The 24,448-nt window shown below is 40.7% G+C and overlaps 1 protein-coding gene across 6 annotated transcripts in view; it reads left to right on the top strand.

Moving 5' to 3' along the window:
- LOC100565251 (cytochrome P450 4B1) overlaps window positions 1-22,568 on the top strand; it is a 59,218-nt gene extending 36,650 nt beyond the window's left edge. For 5 of the 6 annotated variants that reach the window (XM_062978330.1, XM_003224429.4, XM_008116357.3 and 2 more), the window contains 6 exons: window positions 1,247-1,353; window positions 3,220-3,410; window positions 7,690-7,823; window positions 11,715-11,779; window positions 14,546-14,628; window positions 21,884-22,568. In XM_062978330.1, the coding sequence (XP_062834400.1) occupies window positions 1,247-1,353; window positions 3,220-3,410; window positions 7,690-7,823; window positions 11,715-11,779; window positions 14,546-14,628; window positions 21,884-22,052 (749 nt within the window). In that variant the 3' untranslated portion in view covers window positions 22,053-22,568. The remainder of the gene's footprint in view (window positions 1-1,246; window positions 1,354-3,219; window positions 3,411-7,689; window positions 7,824-11,714; window positions 11,780-14,545; window positions 14,629-21,883) is intronic. The other variant, XR_010005423.1, reaches the window with a different exon arrangement.
- The last annotated feature ends 1,880 nt before the right edge of the window (window positions 22,569-24,448 follow it).

Genomic DNA, 24,448 nt, shown 5'->3' with positions numbered 1-24,448 from the left:
TGAGAGAACATCTTTCTAGGAATCTGTAGGCCCTTGGGTTTGACTCTATGATCAACTTCCATTGGTTAATCCACTGGATGTTGCTCTGGAGGATCTAGAGATTTCTAGGCAGGAAATATTAATAAAATCTTCCAATAATAAAATCTGGAAAAGCTGAAGCCTCAAATGTGGAGACCGGATTGTTTATTCTATTGCTACCATAGGCTCATATTGCATTGGCTCATGTTGCTCATGTTGCACATAGGCTCATGTTGCACTGAGCTTGATGTGTTACCTTTCTTTAGATTCTCCTACTTATCAGTACATTTACTATTAGCATATCAGTGTCCTTTCAGTTGGATTCTCTCCCTTTTTATTTCCATTTAGTCAGAGCTCTCTTCTTCTCGATCCAATCCTGCATGAAGTTTTAGTCCCAACCAAAGTGACAATCTTTTCCTAGAATCATAGTTGGAAGAAACCACAAGAGCCTTTCAATCCAACAGCATTCTGCTTGATGTTGAAATGAAATCTTTTTTTTTTTTTGGGTGCAATTTGAATCCATTGTTTTGTATCCTGGTCTCCAGAGCAGCAGAAAACAAGCTTTCCCCCTCCTCAATGCAACATCCCTTCAAATATTAAAACATGGATATCATGTCCCACTCAGTCTTCTTTTGCCTAAGTTAAACATACCCAGCAACCTAAGTTGTTCCACATAAGGCTGTTCCAAACCTTTGATAATTTTGGTAACCCTTCTCTGGACGTGTTCTACAGTTTCAATAGGCTTCTTGAATTGTGGGGCTCAGAACTGGACAAAGTATTCCAAATGAAGTTCGACCAATGCAGAATAGAGTGGAACTATATGTTTTGAAAATGGGGGCAACATTTGCCTGCTTCCAGTCTGCAGGAAGTTCTCTCATTCTCTAGGAAATCGCAAAGATTTCAAATCTCAAAGATTATTGCCAGTGGTTCTGAAATTACTTTTGCCAGATCTTTTAATACTCTTGGATGTAGTTCATCTGATCTTAGAGATTTGCACTCACTTTAATTAGCCAGATATCCCTGTACTACATTTTTACAGATTCTGTACTGCATTTCCCGTACTGCATTTCCCCCCTCACATAAGCTAGACTTCAAACAACTCATATTAGCTACATTGAGTTGCTGAAAATATCAAGCTATCATATCAGCTCAGCAAGAATCTTCATTATCATAGACAGAAATGTTGCATAACTTTTATGCTCATGTTTACTTCTTGTATCTACTACAGACAGTGTAATAAAGGAGAGGAAAGAGTCACTTAGAAATGAAATAGAACTTGAGAAGATCTTGAAAAAGAGGCATTTGGATTTCCTAGATATTCTTATTTGTGCAAAGGTAAGTATTTGTACAGCAATTGTCTCCTAGCCAACTAAACATAGTTATTATATTTGCTATAGCTACTTAGCATTGTAGATTGAGCTGAAATAGTTTCTCCAAGCTTTGCAGCTTTTCTATGTGCATAATGTAATTATCATTAATCAGCTCTGATATGGCCAACAAGAGTCTTATGTTCTGTGGATCATGGCCCATGTGCTTTAATACATAATGTATCTTATCCTATACTGAAGGAGCATCTAACAATCCAAAACTATCACTAGGTTATGAAGTTCAGGATTGTTCCTGGCCTGGAAGTCTCTATGCCAAAACTTGGAACCAAGGGACAGCCCTCAGTTATGTCAGCAAGAATTAACCATTAAGTACCAGATTCAGTCATTCAGTGAGAGAGGTAGGAGGGGAGAATATATTTTTCTGTTTGGAAATTAAGATTTTAAAAATATCAGCTTAAAAACTGGTTCCTCAGATCAAAGTGAAATTAAGGGATTCTTTTCTTTCTCACTGCCAGATCTCCTTATTAAACTATAGCGTCATAGCACCATACAGCCACATACCTGATTCACAGGGATGAGGGGTGCAAGACCCCTGCAAAGCTGAAAAAAAATCATGAATGTTATATGCCAGTGGTGGCGAACCTATGGCATACATGCCAGAATGCATGTGCCGTCGCCCCCCTCCTGCCCTGTGCACCCATCCCACTTGCTCGCCACTCATCACTCACCCACTTGCCCCTCTTGCCTGCTTACTCACCCGCCCAGTCCCTCCTCCCCCACTTGCCTACTTGTCTTCCAACTGTTTTTGGCTTGCAGTTTGGGCACTTGGTCACTAAAAAATTTGCTGCCACTGTTGTCGGCTGTCTCCTCAAACATGCCTGCCACAAACTTTTTCTGTACCAACAGCCTTGCTCTGTCTCCCTTTCCACACCTTTCTACCATAAAGCTTCAGACAAAATTTAACCCTTTTTTCAATCCATCATACCAATAGTGCCATAATTACTTATTTTCCCATCTTCCCATCACAAAACCTCAGCTGGTCTACAAGTCTTCTTTGTGCCACCCAGAAGGCAAAGAGGCAAGTGTTGTGATGCTGCTAAAATTGGCTCCTGTGTCCAAGAGCAGTAGGAGGGCTTTGAAAATTCCACCTGAAGCTTCATGTGATTTCTACAGCATTGTACTTTATACAATTTCTTTAAAGTTAAAAGAGTGAAACTCTGATTTATTTTGTCAGGGATCTTAACTGAACATCCAGCATGTGTAAATGATTAGCTACTATCACAGAAAGGATAGGGCTTACATTTAAAAAGCACTAGCAAAAGAGGTTATGCCAGGTCAGGCAAAATGCCATGTGGGACCTTAAAGGTAAATACTAGCTTCTTGAATTAGGCCAGGAGATTGATCAACGATGAGCATAGCAGCAAAAATAGTGAGACTTATCCAAATATCTACATATTTTGTTAAGAAGTGATTAACAGTCAAATAACTGCAGTAATCCCGTGAAAGCATGAATGATTATAGCTGAAGATGTAGGCTGGAATCTCACTGATAGCTCCAACTACAATACATCGAATTCATTTTCAATCAATCATTGAGGGGTGAGCTGACTCTTATGTAAATTCTATTTATTTCAGTGAGTCTGCTCTAGTTGGATTAACAACAAGATTCTTCCAAGATAGATAAGCATTTTAAAACAGTAGACAATCATTTTGTAAAAAGTAAAGTGCCACTTTAATATGCTTACCTTTGACTCAATGCATGTCAGGTTGTTTTACAGGAGTTACTAGTGATTTTGCTTTCCATTGGACTTAAATCAAGCTCAGTGCACCAGCTCTTATCAGTAACACAAACCTTGTGTTCCCTGTGTGGTTAGGATGAAAATGGGAACTCATTGTCAGATGAAGACTTGCGTGCCGAGGTGGACACATTCATGTTTGAAGGCCATGACACCACAGCTAGTGGCATCTCTTGGCTTTTCTATTGTATGGCCCAGAATCCTGAACATCAGCAGAGATGCAGAGAAGAGATAACAGAACTTCTTGGCAAAGAGGGGCATGTGCAATGGTCAGACCTCATTTTACTCTTTATATGTATACATTTTCTGGGTTATATTTTTTTAAAAAAAAAAATTAATTGAAGTTTTACCTTATAAGACAGAGTGAATTAACATTGAAAGAGTGAGAACATTTGATTGTACAGAAAGTAGGAAAACTGAAATTAAAGAAGGGTCAAAAAAGGAGAGAGAGAGAAAAAGAAAGAAAGAAAACCACAAAAGAACAAAAACCAAAAACAAAGCTAAAGTGTTCATACTTATATAGAAAAGAAAAAAAATAATCGTGAAGAGGTGTGAGGAAAAAAAAGAAAAGAAAAGCTTGTTGACTTCCTTCTTATTTTTGATAGCCCTAATATTCAATTTAACTTAACTTATTGTTTTAAATTTACTTCCCCTCTGTCTTCTACTTATCCTTGAGATCAATTACATTCAGCAAATGAGATCTATTTTCATCTGTTTCAAGTAGTTTTTTTATGAGGTCCCAATTAGTTTCTTTCTTGGGAAGGCCTTGGTTGGGTGACAACCAATATGTAAGTCTATCCATGTTCATAATCTCTAACACTTTGAGGAACCGATCTTCTTTTTTCGGTGTTTCTATCTGCCTCCAATTTCTGGCATACACTATTCTGGCTGTGGTGACCAGGTAATTGAATAAAATCTCCTTATTTTTGTCTTTATATCTAACATAGGTAAAGGTAAAGGTTTTCCCCTGACGTTAAGTCCAGTCATGTCTGACTCTGGGGATTGGTGCTCATCTCCATTTCTGAGCCGAAGAGCCGGCGTTGTCCATAGACACCTCCAAGGTCATGTGGCCAGCATGACTGCATGGAGCGCCGTTACCTTCCCATAGGAGCAGTACCTATTGATCTACTCACATTGGCATGTTTTTGAACTGCTAGGTTGGCAGGAGCTGGAGCTAACAGCGGCCGCTCCCGCTGCTCCCGGGGATTGAACGCTTTAACGCACTTAGCCACCGGGGCTCCTTATATATAACATACCTAGTAAAAAATGTTCAGGTTACCTTCAAATTTTCATTTTTAGTATTTTTTTGAATAGCTTCATTTATTTCTTTCCAAAATTGTTGTGCTTTCGGACAAGACTACCATGTGTGAAAAAAAGTTCCTATCTGTAGGATTTGTTGGATGCGTTTTTGAAACATTTTGAAATTTTATATGGTGTAATATACCATCTATACTGCATTTTTAACCAATTCTGTTTCATGTCATAAGAATAAGTATATTTAAGTCTTTGATTCCATGCTTTTTCCCACTGTTTCAGTTCAATTTGATGGCCAATATTCTGAGCCCTTTTCACCATGCATTCTTTTACTTGTTCTTTTTCCATTGACCACTCTAGTAATTTTCTGTAGATTTTGGAGATCAGTTTGTTTTCTGTCTTCATTATATTGTCCCAGAATCCATTTTTATCAGCAAAACCCATATTTTTATCTTTCTTAAATACTTCTGTTATCTGTCTATATTGAAACCATGAGCAGTTCGGAAAATTAGTCTTAATTTCCTTTTCCTCTTTTAACTCTACTTTCCCTTTTTGTTTTGTTAACACATCATCATAAATAGGTCAAATTTGCCAGCCAAGTTCTTTTCTTTGAAAAGCCTCCAAGGAAGACACCCAAAGCAAAGTTTTTGTATAAAATCTCGATTTATACCAGTCCCATATTTTAATGAGGCCCGCTCTTATATAATGGTTTGAAAAATTTCTTTCTATTTTTGTTTTGTTATACCAAATATAGGCGTGCCAGCCTCTTCTTAAGTCAAAGCCTTCCAGAGTCAGAATGCTCCGTTTTTTTTTATAGTTGCCCAATCTTTAATCCAAATAAGGCCAGAAGCTTCATAATACAATCCAAGATCAGGTAAATCAAGACCACCCCTTTTCTTTTCATCTATTAAATGTTACCATTTTATTCTTGGTTTTTTGCCCTGACAAATAAATTTAGACAGATCTTTATTTCAACTATTGAAGATTTTCAAATTCCTAATAACTGGTAGGGATTGAAATAGATATAACAATTTCGGCAAAACATTCATTTTGATTATGGATAATCGTCCTAAAAGAGATACTTTCAAATATTTCCAATTATCTAAATCTTTCTTAATTTCTTTCCATTTCTGCTCATAGTTGTTCTTCATCAATTGAGAATTCTTAGCTGTTATAGTAAGGCCCAAATATTGTAATTTATCCACCACCTGCATTTCTGTTTTTTTTTTTGATAATTTCTCCTTTTTCCTTTGTGAAATGTTTTTTGTAAGGATCATCATTTTCTTTTTATTTAGTTTCAGACCTGATATTTTACTATATCTTTCGATTTTATTAATCCATTTTGTTATATTGTCCAAATAACATCATCAGTGAAGGCTCTCAATTTAAATTCCTCTTTCTTTATTCTTAGACCTTTCAAATTCGGGTCTCCCCTGATTTCGTTAAGGAGGATTTCTAAAGTCATAATGAATAATAACGGAGACAAGAGACAACCCTGCCTTGTTCCTTTACTTATGTCAATTTTCTCTGATTCTTGCCCGTTTATTGTTATTTTTGCTTCTTGCTTTTCATATATCACTTCTATGGCATTCAGAAATTAGTATCCAAAATCTAGTTCTCTCAACTCAATAAAGCCAATGCGCCTTGATTATTTTTTTTCATAAAACTCTATTACATTCAATATGGTTCCCACATTATCTTTTATCTGGCATTTTGGTAAAAATCCTGCTTGCTCCTCTTTGATCCAATTGTTTTAAAAAATTAGTCTCTCTGCCAAAATGTTCATGAATATCTTATAATCTACATTAAGCAAGGAAATCGGCCTATAATTCTTGACATCTTTGGGGTCTTGATTTTCTTTATTTATCATTGTAATTGTAGCCATTCTCCAAGATTCCGGAGGTTTTTGGTGGTTTAATATTGCATTCATAACTTTATGCAGATGTTGTAATATTTCTTCACTCATTATCTTGTAATAAGCGGCTGAAAAGCCATCTGGGCATGGGGCTTTATTCACGTTCATTTTTTAATTTGCACTTCTTATCTCATCTATAGTTATCTCTTTATTTAAGCTTTCCCGTTGTTGGTCAGTGGTCAGAACGAAGTTCTGTTCATTTAAGAAGGCCATGACATCCTCTGGTTTTATTTGGTCTTTAGTGTACAGCTTACTATAGTATTTGTAAAATTGCTTAAGTATGTCCTGGTAATTGGTATAGTACTTCCCCTCCATTGGTATAGTACTTTTCGTCCATCTGGGTCATATTTTTGAAGTATTCTGAAGTTTCTAAAGGATGGATATGATCAAAGGCCTTATGCTGACCAAATCACTTTAATCTATGAAATAGAAAGGAGAGACTTTCAGCTAGACTATAGATGACTTCTTTCTCTTGCCTTCTATTCTTCTATCTATACCAGTGGTTCCCAAATTTATTTGGCCTACCACCCCCTTTCTAGAAAAAATATTACTCAGCATCCCCTGGAAAGGAGGCATGGCTTAGAGGGGCAGTCGTGGCTCCTGCTCAAGAGGGTGGGGCTAAGCCTCTACCCTAGCCCAAGATGCAGGGCTGGGAGGGGGAGGGGGAGGTGGGCGAGGCCACAAATGGGCGGTCAGAACTGGGATGGGCGGAGTTACGAGTTCTGAGGCAGGGCTGAGCTTCTATACATGTCCTGTGGCACCTACCAGGATACAGGGGGCGGGGCTAGAGGAGGGGACGGGGCTTCTTCCCAAGTGCCTGATGGGACTGAACCTCTATACCCCGCCCCCTTATTGTAACAAGTGTCTCAGGGGAGGTATACAGAGGCTCAGCCCTGTCTCACGCTCTTGGAAAGCCCCCTTCCCTAGTTCTGCCTTCTGTGTCCCAACAAGCGCCTCAGGAGAAGTATAGATTCTCAGCCCTGTCTCGGGCTCTTGGGCAGAAGCTATGCCCACTCTCCTAGCTCCACCCCCTGTGTCCTAATAAGCACCTGAGGTGCTCAGCCCTGTCTCCAGCACTTAGGAAGAGGCCCCGCCCCTCCCCTGGCCCCGCCTCTGTGTTCTAATAGGTGCCATCACTGCCCCCCTGGATCGCTGCAGCGCCCACCAGGGGGTGGTAGCGCCCACTTTGGGAATCACTGATCTATACTTTCAATTATGGCTTGGCTCCTATAATGATAACAGTATATTGTTTAAAAAATCTAATGTGAAATCACAGCAATTTATTCTAATTGAAATGGTTGATATTATAAACTATTGTAAATGTTTATAAAAAGTAAACATTGGTGAGATTTGCTTAATAAGTTCCTCCTGCCTTTCAGGGATGACCTAGGAAAGATGACATACACCACCATGTGCATTAAAGAGAGCCTTCGACTTTACCCACCAGTCCCTCAAGTAGCACGAGAACTGAATTCACCAGTGACATTTCCAGATGGAAGAACACTACCAGAAGGTCTGTCTTTCACACATCTTTTGCTGATATGCATTTATTTGTATTTTGACTTTTCTTTTATCCAAAAAGTTCATCAATATTTTGAAGGACTGCCTCTAATAATTACATGCAGATGTAGTAGTGATTTATAAGGGGTCTTCAAAAGGTTTGTGCACTTTTCTTAGCTCCACTTATTAAGAATATCATAAATTATACCACTTTTCTATATAATCATTTTCCTTTGTGATGCATTTTACCAGTATTGTGCCAACTTTTGAATGTCATAAACAAAATATGTTTTTGCTTGAGCATGTAGCCACTGATGCACTGCTACATTCACATCTATATAGTCACCTTCCTTTGTGATCTGTTCACACCATCTGTTTGCTGCTTGCACTTATGCTTTTCTGTCAGTTGCTTAGGTACTCACCTGACACACACTTTACTGAACTTCAGACTGACGTGAATCAGGGCTAGGCAGATCTAACACTCACATTCAGCTTCTCTGCACCTCTTTGGCTTCCAGGGTTCTTTCGTCATTCCTCATGGTCATGGCTGTTGGTGGATGTCCGGAGCACTCTGCATCTGTCACACTCGTTGATGGCTCTATGAGAGAGAACTTTATTACCATACTGAGTGCACAAGCAGAGATGCATTTGTGCTCCCAGCCAGGGCCATAGCCAGAAAAAAAATGGGGGGGGGAGGGGAAGGGGTTGAAACTTTTTTTTAGTGAATCATGAAGAGTAGTTCCATAACGCAAAATAATTTCAAAATCAGGCTGCATCGATAAACTTCAGTGGACACTCAAGACAGATAAATTTCAGTGGGAATTTGGTTAATCAGTTAAAATTCATGAGTAAACCAGGTTTTAAAAAAAAACCCAAAAAATTTCGAGGGGGGGGGCAACCTCCCCCCTGCAGTTGCAGCACAACTTCTGCCCACAGAAAACCTATTTATTTATTTATTTATTTACTACATTTATATCCCGCTCTTCTCACCCCGAAGGGGACTCAGAGCGGCTTACAAATCAAATGAACATACAATATATTATTAGCATAGCACATTATAAGCATTAAATTACTATTTTGTACTATACCATTATATGGTAATATTATTAGTAATATTACATTTAATATATAATATGTAATTAATATTATTATATTGTATTATTAGCATAATATTGTATTCCATTATAATATTATTATCAATATTATATTTATATACAATATATTATATATTTATAAATTATTTTAAATTATGTATGTATATAAAATTAGCATAGCATGTTGCTATGGCACAGGAGACAAGATGGAACTGTCTTCCTGGCTCTCAGGTCGGTATGATGCCTTCCTGCTCCCCCCCCCCCCCCCCCGTTCTTCACTCTGGTCCCATGACAAAGTGCTGCTCCTCTTTGGTGCAATTTATAAGTTTTGCTTCCATTTTTATTATAGTGTGACAACCCTTGTACTAAATTGCAAGATCAGCTGGCTTTCCAGACAGACTAGTTGCATGATACTTTAATACACAACCATGTATTGCTTCTCCTGCCTTCATCATTTGTAACAAAATTACAGAAATGCAGAAACTTTTTGAAAACGCCACATACATATGCTGTGTAGATTTTCTAGCAGGTGTTGCTTATTCTGTTATGTCGTAAGCAATATCTCCTGTAATTCCCTATTTGGCACAGCCATCACAGGAATAGGAGCCACCCTGAGTTTTCACTAGGAACTGCACACCTTGGATTTACTATGTGAATGTGCTATAGATATCAGAGCCCATGCAGGCTTCATTGTTATGGAGATTCTAGGTGCCAAGAGATGAACAGTCATAACAAATCCCATCTGCATCACAAAATTTGTAGCTTGAAAACAATCAGGTGTGCTAGAGACTTGTAAGCAGATGTCCTGACCCAAGAAGGCAAAAGATTGCTCAGACCCTAATCTCTAAATTAATGGGCATACTAAAGGTGCTCTTTTTTTTCTTTTATGCTCCAGCCCAGCTTGGATTTCATTTCTGTCTCTTGGTACCTCCTTCCATTCATTTGCAATTATTACCAACAATGTTGGTAGGAACACTAGATGTTCATATGAGTAGCGTTCAAATATTTATTCCTAAATTTGGTCAAAACAATTTATCAGTGTTTAAAGTAATATGGATTGTTAAACTGATGCACCTTACCTAATTCTTAGGCTCACATAAGCCAGGACAAGTCCAGTTTTGATGATCTTTCTGCTTTATTGCATATTAAGAAAGGGTTTGAGGCTATAATCAGAATCATATTGTTATTGGGAACAGCTCCTCACAGTTGCAGTGGGGAAATCGTATATAAGGTTTAGAAATCTTAGGCTAACCTGAACCTTTTTTAGTTTTTATGGTAATCTATTCTGCCCCTGCTGTGTATGATGTAGACTGAGGCCCATTCTATACTACCATATAAAATCCATATTATCTACTTTGAACTGGATTATATGGCAGTGTAGACTTAGATAATCCAGTACAAAGCAGATAATATGGATTTTCTGCTTTGATAATATGGATTATATGGCAGTGTAGAAGGGGTCTGATAGTCTCAGGCTCTTCCTCACCTGCTTCTCAACCCATTTCTGTTGTTGAAACTTTCTGCTGCTACTCCTAAGAGTGTAGGTTAGGCTTGGCGTAAATTCAGTACATTTCCAATCATCAATGAAGTTAATGGTCTCTCAACCCATCTCATTCCTGTTTCAGATTAAGTATTGGATATGATTTTCCTTGGCAGAAAGTAATGACTTTAGGAAAAGGGGAGGTTTTTTGTTGGTTTCCTAACTTCCATCCTCTTTCAGTCTAATTCCAAGTTTGGGATTCATACTTTCCTCGCCATTCTACTTTGACAGATATCTATGCAAGCTTCATCATTTCATAGATTCAAATAAAGAAGGATGGAAACTGAAATGTCCATTCACTTTTTAAATATGTGCTGCCTGAATGAGTGCATCTATTCTCCCCATTTAACAGTCTAGGTTTAAAGTGGTCTTGAAGTGGTTGTATCACAGCTGTGGGGGCAAATATTGGGCCTAGTTTTTGGATGGAAATTTTATGGTCCCCCAAGGATAGGCTCTCTCAAAACACAGTATTGTCTCAAGCAATATGGCATTCTGCTCAATTCCCAAGTATATTATTTATTTAGTTACCATACTTATATCCCGCCCTTCTCAACCCCGAAGGGGACTCAAGGCGGCTTTACATATAGGCAACTATTCAATGCCTTAAAAAAACATACAATTAAAATAAACATTAAAATTTAAGCTAACACTAATACACATTAAAACATTTAAAAACATTACATTCACTGTTAAAACCATGCCACCCACAATCATAATCCGGGCCATTCCAGTAGTCATTGCACATGTACTGTTTCCATATATTGCACTACAATTATTCTCTAAAGACTTGTTTCCAAAGCCACATTTTCACTTTCTTTCTGAAGGCCAAAAGGGAGGGGCTGATATAATATCACTGTGGAGGGAGTTCCACAGCCGAGGGGCCACCACTGAGAAGGCCTTGTCTCTTGTCCCCACCAATCGCGCCTCGAAGGAGGTGAGACTGAGAACAGGGCCTCCCAGATGATCTTAATCTCTGAGATGGTTCATAGGGGGAGATGCGTTCAGACAGGTAAGCTCACATATACCTTTTGCCATCCCAGTGATAAACATTAAACAATAAAATAAATTTTATGATCTTCACAACAGCTTCTGATGCTTTCCTACTGACAGATCAGCTCTCAGTTAGATGAACTCTACTGAATTACTCTGCGTAAAGCAAGATATAATTAAATACAATACAAATGAATAGTGCCTTGATAGGTCATACAGTTTTGCAGCATTTATGCATTTATCTTGCTCATTAAGCAATATTTCTCTGTTTGCTTCATAGGACTTTTAACCATCATGAGTATTTATAGCCTTCACCAAAATCCTGAGGTCTGGGAGAATCCTGAGGTAATTATAAAGTAGGAAGTCAACTTCAATATATTCTGAAACCAATTATCTCCCCCAAAACAGATAAAATCAGAATGCCCACCCTCCAAAAAAGACACCAGGACATGAGCACTGAGGAGTGATACTACATATCACATTTTACAGAAGAAAACTAGAACATGTCTGGTCAAGCATATGTTCAGTGTATTGTTTTCCGGGCTGTATGGCCATGTTCCAGAAGTACATACAACAACCAAGCAAATGTTATTAATGAATAAGAACAGACAAACTAGGAGGGTCTGAAGCAATTTGCTTTAGCCTCCTCCTCTCGTTCCTCCTGACTTATTTGAGTGTAAATATATTTTGCATCTTGGACTCTGTTTACAAAAATCTGAGTAAGTGGAATACAAAAATATAATGTGTCTGGAAGAGAGAAACCACACACCACCAACGACAGTTAACCTTGCAACAGAAATACATGAGAATAATTGCTCTTCTGTTCATGCCTACCAGCTTCAGGGAATGCTTTAGAGCAGTGGTTTCCAAATTCAGTTTTTAAAATCAAATTTAAAATAGATTGTAAAATAAAGCCCCACAAGGCCAAATATTCTTTTGTCTCTAATGTGAAGGAAGGGGAAACATAAGTTATCTCCTAACATCTACTTGCCAACAGAATAATTTTTATCACAGTCCAGCGTCTCAGACCCATATGATCTCTCCAAAGAAGGTGCATGGCAGTTCCGAAAAAGATTCTCACACATGCTCTTGGCTTTTCTATCAACATCTAAGAAGTTCTTTGTCTTATAAATACTAATGTACCACTGCTCCCCCTCATTTAATTCAGCCCATTTACTTCCACATTCATCCTTTTAATTGTGATTTGTGGCTTTCAAGAAACAAGATCTTGGCCAGGTTTTTTTGAGCTGTGCAACAAGTTTCTGGTTTTATTCATAGGGGAGAACCTTTCGGCACCTAGCAATCATGCTAGATTTTTGCACAATGAGAAGTGGTTCATGCAATTTGGGAAACTTAATGAAGTTACTACATCTTTGCAGCAGAAAGATACAACTTTATTCACATTGATAGAAAAAATAACACCATTAAAAGCAAAATGTCTCCCTCTCCTGGTCCAGTTTCTTAGTGAAAATGAGTTGGAAATTTGACCTCTTGCAAATATGAGTGAGGTTAACCCCTTCCAAGCATTTCACTGCAGCTATACTACATCCACCAAACTGTTGGTCATGACACATGGGAGGGAAGCCAGGCAACCCCCAGAAAGTCTCATTTCCTCTTAATCCAATGCTGCCAGTGCAACCCCCCCCCCCCCCCCATCTTTTGTGTCACTGCCAGATCACAGGGCCGATCCACACTTGGCTTCTTGGTTAGGCCCAGGCTGTGGCGCAGGCTGGTGAGCAGCCAGCCAGCTGCAGACAGCTGTAACAAATTACTCTGATCAAGAGGTCATGAGTTTGAGGCCAGCTCGGAGCCTATGTTTGTCTTGTCCTTGTTCTATGTTAAAGGCATTGAATGTTTGCCTTATATGTGTAATGTGATCTGCCCTGAGTCCCCTTCGGGGTGAGAAGGGTGGAATATAAATACTGTAAATAAATAAATAAATAAATAAATAAATAGAGATATTTCTCCTCATTGCAGTGGTAAAGGGTGCAGCAGTGAGGGGATGAGGGGATGGAGGAAGAAGTCCTGTTCCAGGAGCCCAAGTTTGCAGTAGCAGGTCTCTATTGCTCCTATCACACAGGACTGCTTCCTCTTTTCCCCTCCTCCTTCCAAAAAGGGAAGAAAGAGGGAAACCTGGGCCAAACGCCAGCTCTACTCCTGAGCTCTGCTAAACTTTACCCACAGGACACTCTTCGGTGCTCTTGGCCATCCCTTTTGGGGATGGGGTGGGACAGGGGAGTGGGGAAGCAGACACACCTTCTTTGCTATGCTAAACTAAAACAAAAACATATACATGTAGCAGTCTCTGAGTATGCATTTTCTAATGGGAACATTTATAAAATAATAAAACTAACATTGAGTATTTATAATAAATAGTCTTGTAAAATGCATAATCTGGGCAATGCTGGGAATATACTTACTAAATATATAGTGCTTGGTAAAATCAGGGATAGAATTGTGTTTTTCATAAAAAATATTTTCTGAAAAATTCCATGACTGAAAAGGTTTTAAAACGGCTGCTTTAGAAAATTGGCATGCAGAAAAGAGAGTTACCACCCCCTTGATTCTGGGCCAGGACTATGGTCCAGATCCTGGTATGTCTTGCCTGTGTGGCTTAATGTGCATACATGCGCACTTATATCAATGTACAGAAATGTGTTGGTTAAATTATCTCTGCCTTCATCACCCACTTGTGTTTGCTATTTATATGCTAAACACCATGCAATTAATTGCATTCATCCAATTAATTGTATTTGTGCAATTCATTGCATTCAATCAAATAGCATTAGCCTTAACATTTATGAATATGAAAGAATATTTCTTCAGGATATATTATCTTTTTCCTGTTTTCTTGACAGAACGACAAGGTCAGAAGCATGGATCCTTGGTCTAAACCTGTTTTTTTATTGGTGGTGGGGTGGGACCATTGTTAACACTGCAGTCCTATGCACACTAACTTATAATTAAGAGACCCATTGAGATCATTGGGACATATAATCAGGCAAGTGTGTATGGAATTATAGTCAAAGCATGCCATTTTGGCATGGTTCTTTTTGTCCAAAAATTGTGATCGAGTCTTATGCTTACTCAAATATTTATTTTCTGCAACAGGTATTTGATCCACTAAGATTTTCCTCAGAAAATTCAAGTCGTCGCCACCCCTATGCTTTTCTTCCTTTTGCTGCTGGGCCAAGGTAAAGAGTTTGAATTCTGCTTTTTAAATGTTTCCTCTCCAAAAGATATTAATTTTCCATGAGACTTAGCTGAGTTGAACACTTACAGAACTATTGATAGATTTCAATCAGTATTAGATACTTAAGCATTCATACTACTTCATAAACACTTTGATTGATATCTGTGGATTCATATATTCTTTGAGTGTATTATTCATTTGTTTATCACTTTCCAGCGTGGCTTTCACACTTAATACAGTGAAAATGCTGAGACAATGCTATGAACAAGTATAAAATATAAGCTATCACAGATGAGAATTATTGGAAGAAGACACCCAAATAAAACAATACTGTTCTGTCACGCGCTGGGCCTGTGACTGACTGTCTGTTATGTAGGACATATGCTTTACGCCCAGCGGGAAGCCAGGGGCCTAAAAGAAGGGTCGTTGAGGAGCTTTCCTGAAAAGATGGCCTTGAAGTCTTTAAAGAAGTAACAAAGTCTTTATTGACAAACAAATAATAAATCTTCAAGGAGTCTTGTCCCACAGGACAGGCGATAGGCTTTGAATAACTGTGAAAACCCTCTTATAACCCCTCCCAGGCTATCTGTTATCTGGGCCTAGCTAGTCTGGGACCCACTGCCAACTCCAAGTGCGTCTGGTTGTTGAGTGGACCTACCAGCCAATGGCTTGCAGATGTTTCTGTGCTGTTGTCATATCCCTGGACAGTCAATATCCCTGGGGTTCTTTAACCTTGGTGCTCTTTATCCCCGGTGGTCTTTAACCTTGGTGCTCTTTATCCCCGGTGGTCTTTATCCCTGGAGGTCTTGAAATAGGAAGCCTTTTACGGGACGAGCTGGTGTATGTCCTACAGCTGAGCTTCCCAAGAGAGACTAACTTAAAAATGGCTCCTTCCCTCCCAGAGCCCTGAACAGGGGGCGGAACCAAACTTAATGGTGATTGACAGGTGGCCTGTCCTATGGCTGCAAACATTTGCAGCAAGAAAGTAAAATAGAAGGTTCTGGTACAGCTGTACCAGCACACTCCTGGCCTAGATTTCTTAATGATGAGAAATCTACACTAAAACATTAACAAACCAATTTGGTAATGAACTGATTAGACATTCAACAACAACACAATATTACAAATTGGTCTGTGTAAAACAGAAACATTGCCATTTTGGCACACTCTTAGTTTTACCTTCCTTACCAATCCGTCCGGACTTGGCAAGGTCTCTACAACTCTGGCCAAAGGGCACTTGAAACGAGGTAAGGATTTGTCTTTGAGAAGTTCAACGTCTCCAACTTGGATGTTGGGTTTAGAGTCTTTCCATTTCCTGCGACTCTGGAGTTGAGCCAGGTACTCTGCCTTCCAGCGTCTCCAGAACTGATTGGCAAGAGTTTGAGTTTGTTTCCAGAGTGCTTTGTAAGATCCTTCGGGGACAGGATACATAATCTCCTGCCATTCAGATGTCTTTTGAGTTCGAATGGATGCAGGAGTGAGAAGCTGTGGGTTGTCCGAATCTGTGGTGATGGGCACCAATGGACGGCTATTTACAATGGCTGTCACCTCTGCGATCAAGGTGACCAAAACATTGTGGGTCAGATATTTACAGTTCAAAAACATAGCGTCCAGTATCTTTCTACACAAATCAATCATACGTTCCCACACCCTCCCCATGTGAAACACATGTGGTACATTAAATAACCGTGTAACCTTTTCTGAACTCAAATAGCTGTTGACACTGGGGTCCTTGGCAAACTTAAAAACACAGTCTAACTCTTTGGTAGCCCCAACAAAATTTGTGCTGCAATTGGACCTGATTGTCTTAACCGGTCCCCTGATTGAAATATCAGTTTCTCTCCTAATTATCTGAGCTATTTGGATGGCTAGCACGGCTGCACACAGTTCTAACCTAGGGATAATGGTATTAGATGGAGCAATTTTGACCTTGGCCATAACAAAACCTAAAGCGCAAGAACTAGAGTCTCTTTGTCTTGCATAAGCCACAGCTGCAGTGGCTTTCTCTGAAGTGTCACAGAAAATGTGGAGTTCGGTGTGCAAATTCTGCAAAGGGCTCCTGACCATAAATTGGTGCGGGATACTCAACTTGTGTAGATCTTGAGCCTGGGCGTCTTCAAACCATAAAAACTTAAAAAACTTTCTATGCTCCGGTGTGACCAGGAACACATAAAACATTTTAAAGATGTCAGTGATGACTGCATACTTTGATTCCCTGAATCTTAGTATGACTCCAATAAGGCTGTTCAGAAGATCTGGTCCCTTCAAGAGCACATTGTTCAATGAGATGTCCTTGCATTTGGAACTGGCGTCAAACACAATGCGCACCTTTTCCGGCTTCTGAGGGTGAGTAACCTTATGGAATGGAAGGAACCAAGACTCTTCTCTGTCTGAGCCAGGGCTGGATGGCTCAGCATACCTTGCTGTGAACATGTCGTCCATAAACTGAACAATTTGCTGCTTGGTCTTGGGATCACGCTGCATCTTGTGTCTCAAAGACTGCAGTCTCCTCTCTGCCACCTGTCTGTTGGAAGGTAGCGTAGGCTGGTCTGCTTTGAAGGGTAAAGGGGCTATCCAATTCCCTTCCTCACTAAGGCTGACCTCGGAGTTCATGATGTTCAGGAACGTTTGCTTGTTTCGGGAGATTGCTGTGTTCTCATCATCCCGGGATACGTCGCTGATGGATGAGAACTCAGATGAAACTCCTTGGCAGCAGACAGAGATGTGACTGAGGCAACTCTGCATGAGGGTGACTCTGCCACAGCTGAGAGTGTTTGGCTGATCTGGACACAAAGAAGATGGAGGATGCATTCTGTCGACACATACAGGTCCCTGTATGGTCCATCCTAAAGGAGTCTTCTGTGCCAAGGGTGCACCAGGAGGACCTCTCTTTTCAGCCCGGACGCTCATCAGGCTTGGGCAGTTGGATCCGATGAGCAGGACGATGTCGATGCCCGGCTCAAAGGGAGGAATGAGGTCCTGTAGTCCTTTCAGGTGAGGATGCGCTTGCACCACTTCTCTGGTAGCAATCTGGTCCTTATTTCGTGGGATGGACGCACACTCAATAAGGTCAGGTAACTCAAAATGAATGTCTTTGCCACATGGCGAAATGATAAATCCAGAAGCAACACGGCCCTGTCTTCTTTGTTTGCCCGTACAAGTAGAAATACAATAGTCAATAGTCTTTGATTGCCCTTTGAAGAAGCTGAAGAAGTCAGGGGTGGCCAGTGAACTGTCACTTTGGTTGTCAAGGGCCACGTACATTCTCTTCTTCATCCATGGCTTGCTGGCGGGATAGACATCTGCCAAACAGATGGGGTGGCAAATCCTAGTTTTCTTTGGGCTGCCGCACAGCTGGGTGCAGGCCACAGAGGGTGCCTCAGTGCCCAATGAAGGTCCAGCCGAATCTTCTGGATGCACTTCTGGGGTGCGTTGACTGGTTGCTCCGCTCTTGGCCTTGAGGGGCACAAAATCCTTATCATGCATCGCTGAGCAATGTCTGATGGATTGACATACCTCGCATTTTACCTTTTCTTTGCATGACTTTGATTGGTGAGGGGTAGCACCACAGCACCTGAAGCAGATCCTGGATTTTTTGAGGATCTCGACTTTGTCTGCGTGAGGCTTTCTGGCAAACTCTCTGCAGTCGGCCAAACTGTGGGGCTTTGCATGCAGTGGGCACAAAACATCCTTAGAAGTCGTCTTGGCGTCAGCTGGAGATGGGCTAGTTTCTGTGGACTTGACAACGATGTTTCTTTTGGTGCCACTGTCCTTTGCAGGTTCCTTGGGCTCTTTGATGGGCCTATCTGTCCTTGGAGCCCCATAAAGAGTTGGAAATCCTGTCTGTGGGTCATTAAATTGCATGGCGGCATTTGTAACAAAATCCACAAGATGAGTGAATGGTGGGTAGACCTGATGATTGGCCTGCTTGTATCTGAAGACCTCCCTGCCCCATTCCTCCTGCAAGAAAAAGGGCAGTCTTTGAGTGATGGCAGTTTGGGACAAGTGCTGGTCCAGGCAGGCAAACCCTGGAAGCTGTGGGTTTCCCTTAGCTGACTGGAGCTCAACCAATAAGTCTGATAGGTCCCAAAGCTGTTCAAAGTCCTTAGGTTTGAGCACCGGGAACTTATGAAGTCTGTCCATCAGCGAGGCTTCAATTTGGGTGCTGGACCCGTAACGCTGGTTAAGCCTTGTCCATGCAGTGTCCAGTGCTCTTTCTGGTTGGTCGATGAGGGCTGAGAAGATTCTTCTCACCTGGTGGGCTGATGTTGGACCAAGCCAGGCAACCATAAGAGTTAGTTCCTCCTCAGAGGTGAGTCTTAAGTTCTGTATGGCACGCTGAAAGGTCTTCTTCCAAAGTAGGAAATCTTTTGGCCGGTCAGAGAATTTCTCCACACCTTTGTCCCTCAAATCCTTCTTCGGGTTCCTAAACAGAGACTCGAGCTGTGACTGAGGAGTCTGAAGAAACGGAAGGGGTGTTTGGTCAGGGGTAGAGGTGAAGTTCTTCTCAAACCTAGAAGGTCCCTTCAGAGGAACATCTGTGATCTCAGGTATGGGCGAAACCCTGGTTTCTATTGGTTTCGCAATCTGAGTTGGTGGCTGTGGGCTCCTGGCCCTGGATTCTTCGACCTGCCTGCGTGGCACGATCACGCTGTCCACCTGCATCAGCTTGTTGTCTTGGAAGCCAACGTGAGCTGGCAGAAGAGGCGTGGTTGGTGGTGTTGGTAAACGGTTGACGTTTTCCTGAGACAGTTCTCCTTGCAGCGCCTTCGCCAGGATGTTGGCACGAACCCTCTTCTGAGCTGCATCTTGTTGGACACGTGTGAGCTTTAACTTTGCTTCTAATTCAGTTTGAGCCTGCTCGAAGTTCAGGCTTAGCTCTGCTGCTGCTGCCTCAGCTTCCGCCTCAAGGATCCTTTCCTGCAGCTCCATGCGCTTGGCTTCCTTGTTGTAGAAGGCCGCCATCGATGAGGAGCTTCTCCTTGAAACAGAAGACCCTGGCGTGGAGTCATGTCTGCTGTTTGACTTCCTGCTGAGGTAGCTGTGCTTGCTATGGGCAGAAGCACTTCCCTGATTGCTCTTAGCACTCAAGGCCTTCAGGGAATGCCTAAGGAGCTCAGAACTCATACTATGAGTGGGAGAAGCTTGATCATCCCTTTCTCTTCTGGGGGAGGGGCTAAAGTCAGCTACATGAAACAGGTGTGCATAACTTAGCTCCCTATGTTTAACACTATTTAGAAACTGTAGAGCTCTAAGATCTGATTCCTGGCTGTTTATTTTGCCAAGCACCTGGGTGATGCTATCCACTAGGGCTCTCCATTCGTTAACCAGAACCTTGAGATTAGCCCTGATACATTGAGACTCCCTAGTGTCTCTAGAACCTTCTAGTTGACCATCAAGGTTAACAATAGAAAGCCAGACGCTTTCAGCCTTATTTGTCAGCCGAGCCTCTTCTAGCAAAAGCAGGTCTAAAACCTTTTGGGTAGGATGAATTGAACCCTGAGATCTCAAACTATAAGCTTTTCCCTCTGATTTTGCAGAGCCTAGGGTATGAGCCATAATCACAAATTAAGCAAACAATATGGCAATGCAGTTACAAAAGCACACTCAAAACTTATTACTTTAAAGCAAGAAATAAGAACACAGCAATAAATCAGTTGCAAACCAAACTCCTGCAAGCACCAAGGAGTTTGCAAAAACCCTTTTTGCAGGCACCTGGTAAATGAAGTAGCAAGCACTGTGCTGAATTAGTCCTGTTGCTACTGGAACAAAATGTTGCAATATGCTGTTGAAGGCTTGCTTCTGCAGAGCAAATGTAGCAAATACTGTGCGGACTTGCTTCTGCAGAGCTGAAACTATGCAAATGTAGCAAACTGTGAGGCCTTGATTCAAAAAGGGCGGGAAAGGCTTGCTTCTGTTGCTGGAATCCTCTGCAAATGTAGCAAACTTGGAAAAAAGGAGGAATGTACCGCCCCCTCCCTTCTGGTCACATGGGCTGCCTTCCAAGATGGCCGAAAATGCAGGAACACATTCACATGGATAGCAGGTAATGGAGGCTTGGAATGGCCCTGAACTGGCTCCCTTATGCACTGCCTTTAGTTTTTTCAAGTCCTTTACTTTACTCCCGGGTGGCAGAAGCCACCAGCAGCCTATTTCAATGTTCTGTCACGCGCTGGGCCTGTGACTGACTGTCTGTTATGTAGGACATATGCTTTACGCCCAGCGGGAAGCCAGGGGCCTAAAAGAAGGGTCGTTGAGGAGCTTTCCTGAAAAGATGGCCTTGAAGTCTTTAAAGAAGTAACAAAGTCTTTATTGACAAACAAATAATAAATCTTCAAGGAGTCTTGTCCCACAGGACAGGCGATAGGCTTTGAATAACTGTGAAAACCCTCTTATAACCCCTCCCAGGCTATCTGTTATCTGGGCCTAGCTAGTCTGGGACCCACTGCCAACTCCAAGTGCGTCTGGTTGTTGAGTGGACCTACCAGCCAATGGCTTGCAGATGTTTCTGTGCTGTTGTCATATCCCTGGACAGTCAATATCCCTGGGGTTCTTTAACCTTGGTGCTCTTTATCCCCGGTGGTCTTTAACCTTGGTGCTCTTTATCCCCGGTGGTCTTTAACCCCGGTGGTCTTTATCCCTGGAGGTCTTGAAATAGGAAGCCTTTTACGGGACGAGCTGGTGTATGTCCTACAGCTGAGCTTCCCAAGAGAGACTAACTTAAAAATGGCTCCTTCCCTCCCAGAGCCCTGAACAGGGGGCGGAACCAAACTTAATGGTGATTGACAGGTGGCCTGTCCTATGGCTGCAAACATTTGCAGCAAGAAAGTAAAATAGAAGGTTCTGGTACAGCTGTACCAGCACAAATACAATGTCATTATTGTTAATGTGCGCCTTTAAGTCCGCTCCACCTTATGGTGATTTTTCTTGACAAAATTTCTTCAGACATGATTTACCATTCTCAGTCTCAGGCTTCCTTAGATTGAGAAAATGCGACTTTCCCAACTCACCCAGTACATTTCTATGTCTGAAAAGGAATGTGAGCCCTGGTTTCTTAGGAGCCCTATTCCTCTAGTCCTGACTCACTATACCATGGCACTTCTAAAAAAAAGCAACTCAAAAGCTCAAAAGGATTGAGGACTAATAAGGTTTTCAGATGGTAGCAAAAAAAAAAAAGCCAAAAAAGTGGGAAGGTGCTTATGTGACAGCTTCTGGAATTGTCTTTTGCTTCACATCTTACTTTTAATTCTACTCAGGAACTGCATTGGACAACAGTTTGCCATGAATGAGTTGAAAGTTGCTCTCGCCTTGACACTTCTGCGGTTTGAACTTTTGCCTGATCATTCCAAAACCCACATTCCTGTGGCACAGATTGTCACCCGATCCAGGAATGGGATACATCTGAAGATGAAACCTATTCACTGAACTTTGTCATTCTGAAACCCTGGCAGTGGCACTTTAAAACTATTGAAATTATATAGGTAGAGCATTAAATTTATATGCTACCCCATGTACTATTTGACCTATGCTGATCCTTTGAATGAAAGGCTTCCATAAGCCCAGGGCATCATCAACAAACCTGATCAGGTCTTGCAAAATCAGGGCAATGGCTTTCTAAGTTCTCCTTCTTCCTGCTACTGTCCACTTTACTGCATTGTATTGTATTCTCCTCTGAATCATTCCAGTGAATCTCATGATATGGCCAAAACACAGAAACCCCAGTTTAGTCATTTTGGCATATAATGAGAGTCCTAATTTGATCTTCTGTAGGGCCAACTTATTTTTCTTTTTTTCAGTTCACGATATTCACATTACTATCTCCCTGTTGGACATTTAAAATAAGTTTATCCTCTATCAGCTTTCTTCACTGTTCAGAAATCAAAAATGGTATGGCATATATGATTTTGATTTTGTTGTTTATTAATAAAGCCTTACATTTGAGTATCTTAAGTAATTATTTCATACCTGCCCTTCCAATATTGTGACACTCCTTGAGCTTTCATACCACATGCTAATGTAAGAATTTGCCCCAGGAGCCTTCAATCTCTGCAGTTATATGATTCTATAGATCTGCTCAATCACAGAAAGGATTATCATTGGGCATGTTTGGTTTGTGTGCGCGCGCGTGTGTGTGCTCGTGTTACTTTCTTTCACTGGAAGCTTTAGACAGAAGTTTATCTATCTGTCAAGGATAGTTAAGTTGCATATTTTCTGCATCCACAAGCAATTGGACCAGATGATAGTTGAGATTTCTTTCAGCTCTAGTGTCATTTGATTCACAATCTGATGTGCTTATTCTAATTCTGAGAAGGGAAGAAGCAAGTGCCTTGCCATTGACTTACCATTTATTTATTAATAATTAAGTTAATTTATATACCACCTATCCCCTTGTGGAGGATCTAAGGTGGCTTAAAAACATTTACAAAACAAGTCAGTTAAAAACATTATTTATACAGAACTTATGTAACAATTCCAATCAAACCAGAGCTCAGAATTCAAATATATATATATATGTACCTCAGTTAACAAAGCTTCTTCCAAAGAAGCTTTTCTAACAATTTCTTTTCACGTCTACCCAACCCACTTTTCTTTCTCATCCTTTGTTTGTTGGAAGGAGGGGATGGTGAAGGAGTGATAAAAAAGACAGACAGGCTGCAGCAGTATGTCTACAATACTACTGAAATAAAGTTTGATCTGAAAAAGAGCAAGATTCTACTATAACCAAACCTACTCTGGGAGTGCACGTCTGGCTTCAGCAGGCAAGGTAAACAGCAGGTGCATCTAGAATTCCTTACTAGGGAGTTATAAGCTTGGCCACTAAAATGGAAATGTAAGAAAAGTTGAGACTGGTGAAAGTGATAGTAATTACTTGATACATTTTGAAAGAAGCTTTCAAGTGATTTCTAGAAGGTTCAAAATGTTTTTGTTTACTTATGCAAGGCTTCGTGGACCTGATTGTCTTATTTCACATGTATATGTTGGTTAATTTTAAATACAAAGTTTGCTGAAACATTTAATTGCTCTTTTTTATTTATTTTTACAAAGTAGGAACCTTTACATCAGAGCTTTTTAAACATTTCATGTTGGTGGCATCATTTTTATACATGCATCATCTAATGACACAGTAATTCAATTTTATAAGCAAACAGGAAGTTTTACTAGTAAAACTTATAAGATATACAAACACATACATAAATTGTAATAATGAAACATATAGGATTGCAACATAGCTCATGAAAACCTTTTATTTATATTTTAAAATGTATACTACTTATTGCTTATTTCATATACAAGCAGTCCCCGAGTTATAAACATCTGTTTTACAAATGACTCACAGTTAAGAACGGAGGTGAAACAACAGGAAGTGAGATAAATCTACCCCTTCGGAAGGGAAATTTACTCCTGGAAAAATTGTTATCATGGGGAAAAGGTGTCTCCACTGAAGCTTTATCTCCAATCCTTGCTTCCACAACAAGGCACATTTTCCAAAATCCAGTTCTCACAGGGATAAAAAGTGTGGTGAAATCTTCTGAACAGGGGCACAGACAGCAAAACAAACACCACAGATGTGATAACCCTTCCCTGTGACATCCAAAGCATGCATGCATGCATGTATATACACTACCATGTAGTGTAGATCCATATAAAATTTAAACTGCATTATATGGCAGTATAGATCCAACCATAGAGCTGGAAGAGACCACAATGGACAGTCAGGCCCTTGGATTCACTGCCATGCATGGTAGGTATAAAAGCCCACTACAATGAGTTTTTGTGTGTGTGTGTGTGTGTGTGTGTGTGTGTGTGAGGAGGGATGTTTT

Source organism: Anolis carolinensis, chromosome 4 (assembly GCF_035594765.1).
Source record: "Anolis carolinensis isolate JA03-04 chromosome 4, rAnoCar3.1.pri, whole genome shotgun sequence".
In the NCBI taxonomy this organism is placed as follows: Eukaryota; Metazoa; Chordata; class Lepidosauria; order Squamata; family Dactyloidae; genus Anolis; species Anolis carolinensis.
This window is presented reverse-complemented; position numbering and strand designations above follow the sequence as displayed.